The 17,684-nt window shown below is 35.7% G+C and overlaps 1 protein-coding gene across 1 annotated transcript; it reads left to right on the top strand.

Annotated features, from left to right (window-relative positions):
• Nucleotides 1-2,294: 2,294 nt before the first annotated feature.
• Nucleotides 2,295-4,485, top strand: LOC122034809 (squamosa promoter-binding-like protein 16). Its single transcript, XM_042594164.1, has 3 exons — nucleotides 2,295-3,399; nucleotides 3,489-3,622; nucleotides 3,721-4,485. Exons 1-3 carry the CDS (start codon nucleotides 2,996-2,998, stop codon nucleotides 4,317-4,319), a joined length of 1,137 nt encoding a protein of 378 aa, XP_042450098.1. The 5' UTR covers nucleotides 2,295-2,995; the 3' UTR covers nucleotides 4,320-4,485.
• Nucleotides 4,486-17,684: the final 13,199 nt, after the last annotated feature.

Raw genomic sequence — 17,684 nt, 5'->3', positions numbered from 1 at the left:
TGCCAGATAGATTCGACGTCGCAGTGACTTTCCGTCAACTTTCAGTACATCGAGGTTCGTCTCCATCTGACTCAACTTTCGAACGAGATCAATTATAATGACATTATATAAATATAAAAATTATTGTAGGACTTAAGGTATTATTTTATAGGATTTTTTTTATAGTGTCACTATAAATTTAATGTCATTAAAAGTATATTATAATAACGTTTATGCATGACCTGAAAGTGTATTATTCTTGTAGTGGGTTCTCGTCCTCGTCTCGTGATCTGAGACGACGAGTGTCACTCTCCTGCTCAATTCTAATGATCATGATAAGAGTTACGATACATCTCATTCGCTTGACTAGACGATTTAATCAAAGCATGCACCGTATTTCCCAGCAGGTTTAGTTTCATTCGTCCCCTGGAGAAATACTATGCCATGCCATGCCTGGTTTCATGACTCCACTGTAACCTTGTTTGTCCTTAAAACTTTGGATTATCCATTTCTTAACACTGAAGTTTCAGGCAACTCCAGTCCAAGATGCATAATGTACGTAGCTCCACTTTGGACACCACCACGCCAGCCATAGATCAGCTTTGATTCACTTGCAGATTACATTTTTCACTCCTCCATGATTTTGTCTCACTGCTGTTTGGCCCACAATATCACCATCCAACAGATGCAGATCTCACCTTTTGCTCCCCTTAAAGAACAAACAACTATGCAAATTAAACTACTTTACTGAAGCAATCTAGCTAACACCAAATCCATGCAATGAAATTCTCGTGCAGAGAGCTAGCGATGCTCCAATTTTTTTCCTTTCACTTTGTTTTTTCTTTCTTCCTTTCTTCTTCTTCTTCTTCTTCTTTTTCTTTTCTTTTCCAGAGAGCTGCTCCTGGTTGATTAATAAAGACAACATCGACATTCTCTTCCACTAACCTTGTGCGAAAGTTCTGAAATTTAAAAGTGAGAAAATTAGCAGCAGCCACCCTGTTTCCTCTCCACGATCAGCAATAGTATTGAGCATTACTTTTATCACTGAAACAGCTTGTCTCCACCATTCAATGTGGCACTCGCTTTAATTTAGCTTAAAGAAAGAAAACAAAAGCAGTGTCATCAAGGAAGTAATCAAACATATCTGTTCTAGTTCCTCATAAAAAAAACAATTTTATATTTGTAAGCAAAGATCTAATCATTTCTCGGGGATTGGTTATCAGGAGCTTGTTCATTAAACTAAGTCACTAATTAAAGTTTGTCTCCCTAAATAGTAGGCTTTTTGCTTAAAGAAAATCAAAAAAAGCCTAGTGAATGAAGCTTTAAAGACAAGTGGTTGCTCCAGGTTTTTGATATTTCTGGTCTTTGCCAAAGTGACATGAGCACTAAGAGCCATTTAATTTATCTATATTCAGGCTAATTTGACTTTATTGGCAACTTTAGAGAAAATAAATCAAATGTTTTGAACCAAATAATTAACACTGCTTTTTAAAAAATATACAATTTAACAATTCGCACATGACGACAAGTAAATGTAGACAATTCTATAATTTTATGCCGTCTCTTGTATCTTCCACTGACTTGTCTGATGCAGGACTGGACTCAGTGCTCAGGAGTCACCCTTTGCACGTGACTGGAGAATCTCTGGAACACGTGTGAGGAAGACGAAGGCACCAGCTACGTAGTCACTCACTCTTACATTTACCTCCTGTTTTTATTATCAAATTCAAATTAAATCCAAATTTAATCATAGCTTTTAATTAAGATCTAAAAATTTATTTATTTTAATAAAATTTGATTTTGATTTAAAACTAGAATCGAAAAATTATTTGGTCTAAAAAATTAATTTATTAATAGATTTTTTAAAAAAATAAAATTTTAAATAAATCGAATTGAATTTTAAATTTATAAATTAAATTTTACTAGGGGAGACCACCAATCTCTTCATTGGCTGGGGCACCGCCACGTCTCCCCTTAAAATATCTTCGCGCCGCGACAAAACTAATTTATTAAACTGATGCCGGTGTGTTTTTTTTTCTTCATCGATTAGATTTCCTGGCGTGCGGTTGTTGATCACTAGCGTAATCTTTTACGATCTCAGGGATCATGCAAGCGAATCATGACCCATCAGTGTCGCTTCAAATCAAATCAAATCAGAACAAATCATTTAAGAAGTTAGATAATAATGGTCATGGAGATTCCTCACGCGCAGTGCACCTGAGTAGCTCGGTGATGGTGAAAGTTACGGAGCAAGCAAGATTCTGAAACAAACAGTAGGGATGTTATGCCGTGTGCCGAAGTCGGGCAAGGGCAATCCAGCAGAGCGGCAGAGGAGAGGGTGAGAAGAGAGACATGTTATCATGAATGGTAGCATGGCGACATGATCCCTGCCTCCAGACCTACCTCCTTCTCCACTTTAATTTCTCCCCACCAAGCTCGCAAAGTGGACAGGGCTAGCAATCACACCCTGTCACTTTTAGTTAATGGACTCTCTCTCTCTTTCTCTCTGTAAATTTGCCAACTCCCTATGTTTCTACTGCTAAATAATTCTTCTACCTCACGCCTATATGCCTTTCTCTCTCCCTACGCGTCATGTCTACTTATAGAGAACCGCTCTGTTACATGCTAATATGAGTGCCCACTCCGCCCTCCTTCCTCTCTTTTACCACTCGGATTCAATGCTTGAATAATAATTGAAGGCGTGTCAGAGATTATTGAATGGGGGTGAGAGGGGAGGAGAGCTCGAGCCCCAGATTAGTTCATCTGTCATGGGGTCACTGGTCTCGCTCATAAACCTTGCACTGTCTCAGTCTCTCTCGCCCCTGCAGCTCTGCCATCTCGCCAAGTGGAGATTGTTATTACTTATTAGCTAGCTGGATCTGACAATTGTGCGCAGTGCTGGTTTTTTATTATTTAGATTTGATCTCTTGATGTTCATGGCAGTGGATTCTTGATTGGTGTTTGGCTTTGGCTTCTTTTTGTTTCGAAAAATATACTCTCGAGGAGGCAGCTTCCGATGGAGTGGAGCTCCAAGATGCCGGCTTGGGACCTCGCCGATCTGGAGCAGAGCGCGGAGCTCAACGTGGGCTCTTTAGTGGGCCCGAGCTTCGTTCTCGGGAGTCAGAGTAGTGGGCTCATGGATTGCTCCGTCGATCTGAAACTGGGTGGGTTGGGTGACTTCAGGGAGCCGGAGAGTTGGAGCACCCGACCGCCAGCGGCGGTAACGGCGGTTCCATCTAGGAGAGCCCGGGCGTGCGGCAATGGCGGCCTCGGCGCCTCTTGCTTGGTCGACGGTTGCAAATCCGACCTGAGTAACTCCCGGGAGTATCATCGACGGCACAAGGTGTGCGAAGTCCATTCCAAGACTCCGGTCGTGATGGTGGGCGGACAGGAGCAGCGCTTCTGCCAACAGTGCAGCAGGTAATTAAGGGGATGGAACAGGGGAAGCTAAGTCTGCAAAATCAAGACCATCCTTAATAATTAAATGTTGCGTTCACTGATAAGCACAGGTTTCACCAACTGGTGGAGTTCGATGAGGTTAAACGGAGCTGTCGAAAACGACTGGATGGGCACAATCGACGGCGAAGGAAGCCTCAACCAGAATCCATCAATCCTGCTGGCGGCGCGTTCCCAAATAACCACGGTAAGACTTTTAGATTTTCCTTCTCGATTGTAGCCAATTAACAATTGGTTTCCTGTTTGTTAGTTCTGAAGCTATCTGTAAATTTGAGTAATGCTCAGGAAGCAGGTTCTTAATGTATCCCTATCTGACTTCAACTCCAACACAAGGCCACAGTTGGTCCGGGGTCATCCAACCTGAAGACACACCACGAGGAACAAAATTGCCCCTGCAAAGCACCACCAGAAACATAAAGCAGTTTCCTTTTCTGCAAAACGATAGTACTTCTCCCTTCGGCAGGGCACAGACCACGTTGCAACCCTTTCTCGAGACAGGCTCCTCGGCAAAAGGCGGCGGCAGCAGCAGTAATAGAATTCTCGCTGAGGGATCGCCGGCGCAAGTGTACAATTCCGATTGTGCTCTCTCTCTTCTGTCATCAACTCAGGATGTGAGCGTCGGCGTGGGCCAAGTGCTGCCTGCCCGTGGGTTTCCTATTCACCAGTCTTTGGTTGCGGGCCTTCCCTTCTCCAATGCTGCTCGAGCTTCAAGCTTTGTTTCAGCAGCGACAGGGTTTTCTTGTCCTGGGGTTGAGGATGAGCAAGTAGGCAATGTGTTTGTCTGTGAGGCTGGGGTAGGGCTTCACTGTCAGGGTGCGTTGAATGTGATGGGAGGAGAGCCATCAGATGTGGCTTCACGCGCTCTTCCCTTTTCCTGGCAGTGAAATTAGTATAATCCCAGTTCTAATACAGTTTGATCGCCTTTCCAGCTCATCTATCGCTCTTGTCGAGTTTTGATCGATTGCAACCTATTTTCCTTCTTGTTGTAGAGCCTCTGCGACATTGCTTGTATGAATATGACCTTAGTAAATGATCTGAATTACATATCTATTCTCCTTCGAATTTAATATAGTGCAAAAATAAAAAGGGCTAATGGGCGCTTTAGTTTTTTTTATTAAAGTCAAGTGAACCTCTCATTTGACTTGAACGGTCCCAAATGTCTTTTTACTCCAAGAATTTGAGTTTTTAAACTTGGTTTAAGTTCTGAAAAGGATGGATTTATGATTTTAATTTTGAATCATAATCAGTTGACTAACTTGATTTTAAAATTTAATAAACGAAAAAGAATGAACTAATACACTATCCTCTTGGAGCATCAATTTTTTTTAAAAAAAAATTCATATCTTTGTGAGTTGGTATAGTTTGCAGTGGCAAAAGATGAATATATTCGTCTTTAATGTCTCCGTTAAGTTGTCGCAGGGTCAACACGAAAGAGGAGAGTTGGTGTAGTGTGTATGTGGTTGCTGCGTTGATATTGGAATTAATTTTTAACTAGTGTAAAATATCTCGTTAGGTGCTTAATTTTTTCATACAAGATCGTTGTGTTACGATAAATATTTTCATAATTTATTCCTTTCTAAAGACTGTGGGACCGTCCCAAAGGAGCCACTAAATTTTTAGTGAGCCATTAAAATGATGATTTTATTTTTTACTCCAATTAAACTTCTCCCTTTCTGTTTTTTTTTTCCATTTTTCAATTTAGATTTATCGTTTCCTCACAATGTAGAATTTATTTTTTTTATCTTTTTTTCATGCATACCACTAAAAATGCTATATCTCGAGTAAATAAATTCATTTTCATAGATTTTTTAAAATGTTATTTGTATGACAGTTGTTCTTACACTTATTAACTTGTTTCAAAAACGTGTTTGATTATTATAACAAATGATGAGTTTTAAAGACGGATTGAGTTGTTGGTCTATTTTTAGATGTGTTAAGCTTGTGTCATATGTTTTTGATATTGTTTTCTAAGGTTAAGTTTGGTAGGGATGATAGGATTAGAATTGGGTTGATTAGGATAGGATTAGGGATAGGATTAATAATCACTCTCCATGTCTAGAGATTATGAATCTCACTCCTAATCAACTCTAATCCTACTCTTAATCAATCCTACCAAACGATATATTAATAATTTTTTTAAAACATAATTCTAATCTTATCACCTCTACCAAAAGGAGCCTAAGAGTATATGTCTTATAAACATTATCTACCAAAAGGAGCCTAAGAGTATATGTCTTATAAACATTATCTACACATGTGCCATGGCATAGAAGTTAGTAAGTGCACCTTATAGAAACTTTTATAAAATTTATATCATTTTAATTTTACTTATCTTAGTAAAAATATATATACTATTTAATTAAATTATTATTTATTTCCGGGGACTCACCTTTGTCTTCCACGATTCACTCTTACATTGATACTGTAGTGAAAGAGTAGTGTCTTCTTCATAGACGAGACAAAGTACAATTAATATACAACCAAGCTAAATCTTAGAAGTTCAAAATTTACTTGTAATTTTGCAATTGATAGATCCATTTGAATAATACAGTACATAAAGAAGATGAATTACCATATGAGCTTGTAGATGAACATGATTCACTATTCCAAAGGTTAGTAGTAGTCCGTGATTTACTTTCTCCGTATTGATCTTAGGACGAGTTGATGGGGGTGCTAGGGATGAGCATATTCATCTTTTTTTCATAATTATAAATGAACATGATGAGAAAAATTGTATTGTAGAAGTTGAAGAATTCGAGAAAGATGATTTTTGCTATTCGACACAAGAAGAGAAGGAAAAGTTGAATTTTGAATATTTTGAAGATGATTACTCAAACATTATCAATTTCTACGCATCTTATATTGATAATGATCTGGATGAAATACTCATATCTGAGATGAGAATTTCATCTGATATGGTTGATGATTCTGTCACATAGCACGTGCCAGTTGAAGAAGAGGATGATAAAGGTAATTCACCAAAAGTTGGTTAACCATTTTCGGATGGTAAAAAATTTCGAAAAGTATTAGAGAATTATGTAATATATAAAGACTTTGACATTACATGAAGACTAGAAGTTATAAAATGGAATTTGTTTATAAGCATTACAATAAATTTAACTTTTCGCAGTACACAATTATTTTATCCGTAGCACGCATCTGTATGCTGTACAACTGCAACCTGTTAAAAGTTATAAGACATCGACAACGCGTGCCAAGTGCTATAATTAAGAGCATTCAAAGTACGCACTATGCGCTACGGTTAAAAGCATTCATAGTGTATTGTGCACTGCAATTAAGAATATTCACAGTGCGCGGTGCGTGCTGTAATTAATAGTCATCAACAACGCGTGCCACGTGATGTAATTAAGAGCATTCATAGTACACACTACGCGATGCGGTTAAGAGCATCCATAATGCACTACATGTTACGGTTAAGAATATTCATAGTGTGTGTTGTGTGCTGCAATTAACGGCATTCGCACCGTGCACTATAGTTTATAGCATTCGTGGTGCATAGTGGGCGTTGTTGTTAAATACTATACTGTTAGTAACTTATGCCCACTAAGGGCATTCATATGGTGTTAGCATTACAACAAAAATGACTTTCCACAACGCGCAATTATGCTATCTGCAACACGCATCGCATGCTGCGGTTAATTGCATATAAAATAAAAAAAATATATCACACATATAAATATCAATATCGTACAATTATCGCTAAAGGAATAATTGTGTTACAGGCATATAAAAATAAAAATAAATAAGCATCATGTAATTTTTGTTTTTAATAGAAATAACTGTGTTACAGGTTGATAAGGTAAAAAATTATAAGCAGCAAGTCTTTCCTCTCCTTCTATGTCTCTCTGAAGTAGTGCAACTAGTTCAAAGTCCACATTGATTTCTGATTGTTGCGTTGGTTCTTCTAACTCTCTTATAGTGGAATACTTAAAATAGTCATAACATTAATAGACCACTCGATTCTCACAAGGTAACATTCATAAGACTAGACCTACAAGAATCAAACGACATAAGTTAGTATTAGATAACCAACCACTGATTCATGTGTCTGAAAAGAATCAAATGATAATTTTTTTATTCTGAAATAAAGGGAGTTGGAAACACATTGATAATATAACAGAAAAATATTTTGATACAATCACTGGGGGCATAACTCCAAACTATTGATACGGCTTAAAATCATAATCACTAGGGCACAACTCCAAACGAACCATATTAGTACGACTTAAAATGCCTTTAATTTTCAATAAAACTAATATAATATATAGAAAACCTATTACAATGTGAATAATGCTGAAGTGGTTTTAGTAATATTTCTCAATGGTGCAACTCACATCATGGTAGTAAGAACAATGTACAAGATAAACGTATAACCCATAAAGCATAATGATGCAAAATCTCAAACTTTATGTTGAGTATCCACATTGCAATACATAAAATTAAAATTATTATAATGTAGATACTACCCAAGTAATTTTGATTTCTTAGTGGTGCAACACATCTTAATTGAACCTAACTTATTTGCTCATAAAAAAAATTCAAATTCAATAAATGCCTATCACCATAGCACAATGATAAACTAAACTAAATTAAATGTTGTTAGTTGAAATGCAAGACTAGCTCAGAAAAGTTGAGATATGGAGATATCGGAATAGAGTAAAGTTGATTTTGGAAAGAAAGTTCTAAATATTATAAATGGTCATACTTTGTCAATTGAAATGTATTTTTTTCTTTATTTCGTGATTTACAGTTTAAAAAACTTGTACAAAAGTATATTAGATGAAATAAAAGCGAAAAATAGATTCGAATTATAGAGAATTAAATATTAGTGTCTTTTATGAAATTTAATTATTCGTCTAATTTATGCTTTCAATTGAATATTTAGAAGAATAGATGAATGCCTGTGAACGTGAAGGTTCAGTAGGCTTCCAATTAGGCAGCAGATTCTCTAGTTCATCATTTTTAATTTTCTCTTACTTCCTTTTTGTAATTTGAACATTAATCATGATTGGAATTCAGTTAAACTTTAACTGTAATCTCCGTTAGATTTATCTCTCTATCCAATTTATAATTTGAATAAGGTCATCTCAACTATTCTTGATCCTAAGTAAAAAATAAATTTAAAATTTTAATATTTTTAATTAAAAAATATTATTAAAGATATTTGAATTAGGTCGCATAATAATAACTTTATCTTTACCAAATTTCACTTCTTTATCAATAAAATTTAAAAAATAAAAATTATTTTAGATTAAATTTTCAAACATAATTTATTAAAAATATATATATTATCTAATAAATATTTTTAATTAAATAAAATAAGTTAAAATTTGTCAATAAAATATTAAAAATACTAACTAATTTAGCAACAATAAACTATTATAATACTATTAATATACATTATAATCGCTATTTTAAAAAACATATGATCAATTTTAACTTTAATGAAAAAGAGTCTTGATATGGTAAAATTATTATTTGTGACCTAAGGTAATAGAACTTCAAATATGCTTTTGGCTTTCAAAAGTATTTTTAAAAAAAATATACTTAACTTTGGTTAGTAAATTTAAATTTTGTCAATAAAAAATTAAAAATTATGGATCAAATTTTAATAATCATAAAAATAAATTACTAACCAAATCTAATATTAATAGTAAAAAATTAAAAGTATGAATCAAATTTAACTTGACAGTAAAAAAAATATAAACTAACAAATTTAACTTTAATCCATGAAATATTAAAAATTATTGGTCAAATATAAAAAATTATTAACTAAATTTAATTTGGCTAATATAAAAATTAAATTTAAAAATTATTAACTAAATTTAATTTGACTAATATAAAAATTAAATTTACCAATGAAAATATATCTAAACTAAAATTTATTTTAACCATAATTTTAAATATTTAATATCTAAACACATATATTTCTAAATTAATATTTATATTTAATTATATATTTATATATAAAATTTGGTGGCCCCAATATAATAGGGGCCCTAGGCATAGACCTTAATGGCCTATACCTTGAGCCGGCCCTGATTTGAATTGATAGACGACTGGAGGCTACTAACGGTGGACGTATTGTATGACACCGAGTAGGGGGCGACCCGACCACCACCGGCGATCTCCGATCACCTGCCTTGACCCAAACTATAACGTAGATGAGAAGTTGAGCCCAGAGAAAATTATAGCTAGTTTTGATCGAATTTGTAAAATACGACACCCAAATAATAATTCAATAATAAGTGTTTTTGAAGAAATAGCCATATTGGATTTTTCATGAATTTTTAGAAATTTTCTAGGATTTAATTGGAGCTCGTATGATATATTTTAAGGGGTAGAATTATTGGGCTTAGAGAAAGCCTGTTTAGAATAACTATTAAGAGGGAGTTGATTGAGAAATTAACTTAGGGTTTAATTAAATCAAACCTGAGTTTAAGTTTAGCTCCTTCCTCTTCGATCACCGCACACCCCCGAATCCCTATCCTCCCTATCTCTCCCTCTACCGACTTTGCCGAACCCTTCTTCTCTTCTGATTCTTCCTCTCCTCGTCTCCTTTGCGAGCGTTATCCACCAGATCCACTGTCGTCGGTGTCGAGAGCCACTACCCAAGTCGTCGCCGCCCAAATCCCTCCTCCTCTCCCTCACGCGTCGCCCTCTCCTGATTTCTCATCGTTGCAGACCACCGAGCTCCGACGTCGATGAGCTCTGATCGCTGATCACCCAGCTTCGCTGTCGCTCAATCGCCTGACATCACTCGATGTCGCCCGATTGCTTGACCTACAGCGACGATAATCACCGACCCCTCTTCGATCTCCACTGCGGCCCTCTCCAGCCGTGCCCTAGCGTCGTTGCCTCCACGCCATCGTCATCACTAGAGGTCACGCGGTCAGGCTAGTGATGTCGCCCCATCACCCGTGCCCTAGTTGGATCAATGTCACTTCGATCTGGTTGGTGCTGCCGATCCTTTGTCGCGATCCACCGTCGGTCAAGCTCTCTTATACCTGATCTATCACACCGTCGCATCTCCCACCTCTGGACCTCTTGATCTAGATTGAGAGGTCATCGCTTGTTACCGTGAGCTGTCATTGGAGGATTGGGACTTCACCGGAGAGTCAAGGTTGTTGTTTTCTTCAACAACAGCCATCACAAATAGTTGTTGTTGCTATCATAGCAAGGTCATTGTTGTTTGTACCACTCAACGCCATTTCTTCTATGGGAAGCAGTGGGCCGGAATTAGGGTAATGGTTTGATTAATAGTGATATTAATTGAGATTTTTTGATTAATTATGATTAATTGAGTTATTAGATGAATTGGATGTGTGTGATTCATGATGCCTAGTTGATTTATGACATAGATTAAATGATGTGTTGATAGGTGAGTTTTGGAGATGAATCATGTATAAACATAATCTAATTAGGGTGTAGTATGATTAAGGTGAATTGAGGGATTAATCCATAATCATGCTCGATTAGAGTTACTTTGATTATGTGGGGGAGTTTATTTAGCTATTTACTTCATATGTAATTAGCTAAATACATTATGTGATCGCAGGACTTGGATTCGAGATGAGCGTCTCGAAGTGATTTATTTGTCGCGATCAACATATAAAGGCAGATAATTCTTTCTGGGCTTCTATATAGTTCTTTGAACTTAGTGCATGGCTACTTTTATTTGATGGATTAGGTTGTTTTACCTTAATCTATCCATATTGTTATCTTGCTTGATACTTATGCTTGACCTTTGAGATGATCTATTTATTTCATATACAATCTTAAGCTTTGAATATTTATACTCTGTTGTGTATTCACATATAGAGTATGTATGATAGGATACATTTTGTTGACTGAGTTAACATATTGATTTTGCAAATGGTGTTGTGTACACATGTTTGGTATGTGCCATAGAAGTTATCATGTTGACCATGCATTTATATATTGTATGTGTACACATATCTGGTGTTATCTATTGGAGGTTTCATGTTGATTGTATCTATGTTGTATGTACATGTGTCTGATGTGTACTATTAGAGAATCATGTCGATAATGTTTATGTTGATGATCTTATGTGACTGGTGTGATTTGGAGGTATCATATTGATTATACATATGTTATAGGGTGCATACGTGTATGTTGTATACGCGTTTGGTGTTACTACTTATTATATTTGTGGTTTAGTAGACATTAGTTGAATCTACTCTTACCTACAAATATAGGTGATTGATGGATCATGTATTGGAGATACTTATCATGGATTGAAGTGTTGCTTTGATGATGACTGTGTCTGTATCATGATTACTACATCATGTTCATCATTGCACTGCATGCTGACGACCACTGCTCCCTTGTGGTATGAGCTAGTTGATAGTCATATAATATGCATGATGATGACCATTGCTCCCATGTGGTATAAACTGGTCCTTCGACCATTGCTCTCTTTTGGTATAAACTAGTTGTTAGTCATGTTAGCTTACCATTCGGCCACTGTGGGAGAGTGGTATCTAGAAGTGAAGCTAGTCCTGTCGTGCTCACTTGGTTGCGCAGTGTTATACTCTGTCAATCTCGATTACCCATGAGTAGTGGTATCTGGAGGGTACAGTAGTTAGGGAGCTAGAAATATGAGTAGTCATGGACCATGATGCTATGTAACTAGATAGCTACTTAGCGAACTGTCCGCATCGACCACTCTATTGTGGTATCTGGAGGGTAGTACAGTTGTCACAGACCCAAGTTTCTCAGCCATATAGGGGGTCATGGTGTCTTGAGAGGTGGCAGGGGGTGACCATGGAGCATGCATGCGCATTTGCATATGATGCGCGGTGTATCTTGTGGAGATATATTTGCATACATGTCTAGTAGATACTAGATACATGTGATTGTGATATGTTGCACTTGTTTGAGTTATGATTGTTGCATATAGTTGGCATGCTGTATACATGTCATTTATTATACATGTATATGCTTTCAGTTATATTACTCAAGTGTTGCGAGCATATCTGTTGCTGATCGCCGGTGAGTTTACTGATCATTATATCATATGTGTCGATTCTAGATTGGGTATGTGCATTTATAATGTCATTTTTGATCTTGACCTTATGTGTTAGATTCAGATTGGATATGCATGTGTATTATGCTAGGAGCGATCATGATCCTATGTGTTAGATCCAGATTAGGTATGTGTATTCATTATGCCAGTTATGTTAGATACATGGATTATGTTAGTATGATTATGTTCTTATTTCTTTACTGAGATTGTATACTTTGATCTCTATATTTTATATAGATCATGCACTATCTTATCTATTACCCGTTGAGTGACCTACAATCACCACCGTATTTCTATGTTGTCTTTTCCTCAAGTAGCAGGTAGTGATTTCTAGAGTCGCTTGGAGTATGCTGTCTGTCGGTCCTACGTCACATCAGAAGACGGTTTTTACTTCGCACTTACTTTGGTTTATGCTTTTATAGTTTTTACTTAGATTTAAATACTTGGTATTGTAATAATTTTGTCGTGGACTTGGTGTTTGGCCTTGTGGCTACTTTTGATGTTTCTGATGGTTGTTGTGTAAAGCCTAACCGGCTAGCAATGTGTTGTTATGGTTTATGGGTTTTCCTATCATTTTCTGTTGTATTTGGAGTACAGCTGTGTGGGATGTTTATTATACAACTGCGTGGTTGTGATTATTTTGTTCCAACCGGGTGAGATGTGTATATAACTGCTGCTTGTGTATGTTCTAACTGTGTGGGCTAATGATTATAGCTTGTGAGTAGTCTTGTGGTTGTATTCATGATTCATATTTGTTGGATTAGAAAGAACGCTAGAGGTAGGGTGAATAGCGATAATCGAAAATCGAGAATTAAATCGAGTACGCAACAGAAAGATAACAATAAAAACAACGCTAACAAACCAAGTTTTACTTGGTTCGGAGCTTTCGTCGACTCCTACTCCAAGGTCTGCAAGTGAGAGTGCTTTCGGTGGGTAATTCACTAATAATTCGTAAATCTTTTACAAGAGAAATACAATGAATGTATAATTTAAGTGTAGAAATAAACAAGTATACCAACAACTTCTAATAGATATGGAAGGTTGTGCTTTCAGTTGTTGGAGTCGCGTCACTCTGTCGTCAGAGTTCTGTTGCTCGGTCATTGGAGCAGCGTCACTCAGCCGTCGGAGTCACGTCATGGAGTCGCAAGAACTTCTTTGGAGTAGCGTGCAAGAAGGCAATCGCAAAATAAAGTTGTGTTTTGTGCTCCTGATGGAAGGTTGCTTATATAGGCAGTTCCGGGCCCCTGGATCCCTTTCGGGCGCCTGGACCTTGACGTCAGCCAACCAATCAGCGTGCTTTAAGCTGGCGAGCAGATAAGCCTTGGGCATTCCGAGCGCCCGGACCACCTTTTTCAGCAAACTGTTTTCTTGCAAGAAAAAGTTAGTCCGAGTCAAATAAAAATTATTCTACCTTATAAAACAAAGTTAGCACAATATATAACAACTAGAGTAGTAATTAGATTCCGTCTCCTCGAGATCAGAATCTAGTTAAGATCTCAACTTAGATTTCTAAAATTGATCTAAGTTGATTGACGCCTACTGTTCCCTCAAACGGGGAACGCGTCCTCAGCAGGTCACTCCCCTCCAGTGACTTACCTTAATTTACCGCTTTGCCAGACATCCGATCAACCCGTCGACCTGTCTAGACTTCATGTCAGCTATCCGGTCGGCCCGTTGACCTAACTGGACTTCGTGCCAAATATCTGGTTAGCCCGTTGACCTATCTGGACTTCGTGCCAACTATCCGGTCGGCCCGTTGACCTACTTGGACTTCGTGTCAGATATCCGATCAGCCCATCGACCTGTCTAGACTTCTCCTACACACTTAGTTAACTCGTTAGATCATAATAAACTTAACTTAACTTACTTTATCATTCATCAAAACTTGGGTTAGATAGTTAGTACAACCTACACCAACAATATTGTCACAGTTATAAGGGAGATATTGTCGGTTTGCCAGATAGAGACTCTTCTAAGACATGATAGAATTTTAACTATAATATGATGCGTAAATTATAGAAGGACAAGGAAAAAATTAGAGATTACGGACCATCTCTTCCCATTAAGGGTGCAAACGAATGGAATGAAACCAAATAATAGTTTTAAAATATTAATATTTGAAATGTGGGATGTTCTAATTCGATTTAAAGAGTTACTAAAATTTAAGATCGACTTTAGTTCGAGTTGTCTCAACCTTAATTCAAACCGACTCGAATTATAGTTCAAAATTATTTAAATTCAAATGTGATTTGAATTATTCCGTCCTATTTAAGTATATTTAAGTTAAAACTACATAAAAATTATTTGAGTTGTATTCAAATTTGATTCACAAGCGGCTAAAGAATAATTAAATAAAATATTATGAATTTGAGTCAGTGATTTGGATGAAGTTGTGACTCCCCTAGGCGTTTGAGGACTCCCAGGGTGGATTTTTTTTTGGCCGTTTGTCAATAGTATCATAATTTTTTTTTGTTTTTTGGCCGTTTGTCAATAGTATCATAATAAATTTTATTAAACGTCTTTTTTTATTGATGATTGAAATATCTAAGTCATTATATTTATCGTTTGATTATGTATAAAAAAACCATAATATAATTAATATTTAATTTGATAATAATTATAAAATTAATCAAGATAAAAATAATTAAATGTAATAAAGTTAATAATTTTATGTGTATAGTCTAGATCGAGGATTGATAAATGTATCATCTTTCTTTTTGTGGGTAATGAGATATACCTCTATATAAGTGGGCTAGTGGGATAGTTTATGTTACTGCATACATAATAATTTAGGATAAAATTATTAAAGTTTGATAATAAATATAAAATTTGTTTATATAACTTTAAACTAAACTCATCATATTTATGGCGTGCTCAACGATAGATCTGGATCGAGATATCAAGCGGTTCTGGTGCTTGGGCCACTTGGCTATGTATTCATGTTTGCTCGTGCCTTTTCAACATTTGCTTGCTATCTTTCTGCAACCCAAGTGGTCGCTCATGCACTTCATATCTTGGTTGACACATACGCCGATTTTGTACACTTCTTTCTCATATAATAAAGAAGATCTATGTAAAATTTAGAACAATAATTATTTCAAGTATCTTTAAATTGTTTCTCATGACCTTCCTCCCATATATATATATATATATTTTACAATTATAAGTTGAATAAAACAGTTAGTATATTAAAGGATAAATATATTATAGAATATAAAATATATTAACTTTATTTACTATAAATTCATTATAATAAAAATATTTTTGTCTCTTGGTCTACATGTCTCCATGTAGTACTAGGAGCGTATACTCATTCTTTGAATTTTTCGATGATATACGTGGCAACTCGATGACCATCAAGGATAAACCTATATGAAAAAATATTAAAATATGAGAAATATATTATAAATAAAGTCATATATGAACTTAAATTACTAATAACAAAAAAATATTTACGAGTCTCCAATAACTCCCTTGTAGTCACAGAGTGTTACTGACTAATGCTGCTTTGCTATAATAATGTCAGTAAAATAACATTACAACACATCATAATAAAGTTTACAATATGATAATATAAATATAAAATAATATAGAAACATAACTTACTTGATGAACAATAATACTAATAGTTAATCATCATTAATATCTGACTAATCAACATTAGCAGTTTCTATCTCCTCATCGCTATACTCTGTTAGTTCAACAAGATCTTCACTGTTGGACATCTCTCCATCATTTATATTCTCGTAAGTGATTAATATTTACAAGTAATTGAAATGTGGATTGGAGTTGTAAATCAACTAACTATCTCTCCACTTTATCATTCTGAAATGCATCATTGTTTTGAATAGTGATGGTGTTCGGCATTTCTATAGTCAAGTGAGGCTTCATTCGATAAACAAACAACTATTCACTAGATCTTTTTTCTTCGTAGAGTATTCAAGATAAAAAAAACTTGACTTATTTGTACCCTGAAATGAAAAGTTCAAACTTGTTGAACTTTTTGTTTGTATTAACCTCAACTAAATTATAATTTGGATATATTCTAGTACATATGCTAGCTGCCAACATAGCTGCCAACCGCGTATTGTGTCGGTCGCCAGTCACTACCGACATCGGGAAGATGGAGAGAGGGGAGGAGAGAACTCACTAGAAATCATCGTCAAAGTGATCAGGATTAGGGATCAAACACGCATTGAAAAAAAATCAAGGTTGTGCCCTAGAATTTTATGCGAACTTACCGATAGAATTATTTCCGTTGGAAATCCGTCGGTAATTATCTATGGAACACATATTCCGTCGATAATATCTTTTTGGTATTAGCGACGGATATGAAGTTTCATCGGTAAACACCAACGGAACACATATTCCGTCGGTAATTCTGTTGGTAAGATTAGGATTTTGGATTATGACTAGTCCTACCGATGAAAATAATATAATATCGTTAATTACCAACGAAAATTATTTTCGTCGGTAATTTCATCACTATTCAGAGGTATTTTTATAGTGAAATATTTATAAATCAAATTCGATTGCCAAGTTTTTACCTTTTGGATTCACGTAGCTACAAATGACAAGATCAATTGTCTAAAATAATCCGACAATTATGATAAATTGTAACAATTTATGTATTATTTGTGTTTTTTCCAGTTAGAAGTGTTGCACCTATATGATATATATTTAAATCAGATCAGGAATATTTATCCTCCACATTGGCCTGCAATAACAGTATGAACAAATCCCAGGGTCCTCCGTCCTTCACTCTATTATCAAAGCCCTTCAATAATTTCACATTCACACTTTGGTGTGATTTATAATTAAGAAGCCACGTCCACATCTTATATATTCCCATTTCCTACGGCATTAACTAAAGAATTAATCCCAACTAAAGTGACCGATCGCCACCAAATGAATTTGTGTAAAGCTTTGCATTCCATTAATTTATAAAGCAGTTCCTCCCCTTGCCTTTGGTTCTCCAATTATGACTGCTCTAATTTCTTATTGCTCAAGTACAACACCAACCCTTTCCTCTTCTAAATGTAATCAGTACTACTCTAATGGTGGCAAAAAAAAAAAAATAAAAAAAATGAATATGCCCGCTCCTAATATCTCCGTCAATTTGTCCCAGGATTAATATAGAGAAGGTAAATTACACCCCTAACGTTCCCGCCAACCCGTC

This window comes from Zingiber officinale, chromosome 11B (genome assembly GCF_018446385.1).
Source record: "Zingiber officinale cultivar Zhangliang chromosome 11B, Zo_v1.1, whole genome shotgun sequence".
Classification (NCBI taxonomy): Eukaryota; Viridiplantae; Streptophyta; class Magnoliopsida; order Zingiberales; family Zingiberaceae; genus Zingiber; species Zingiber officinale.
The sequence above is the reverse complement of the archived record's forward strand: the minus strand, read 5'-3'. Positions and strand labels throughout refer to the sequence as shown.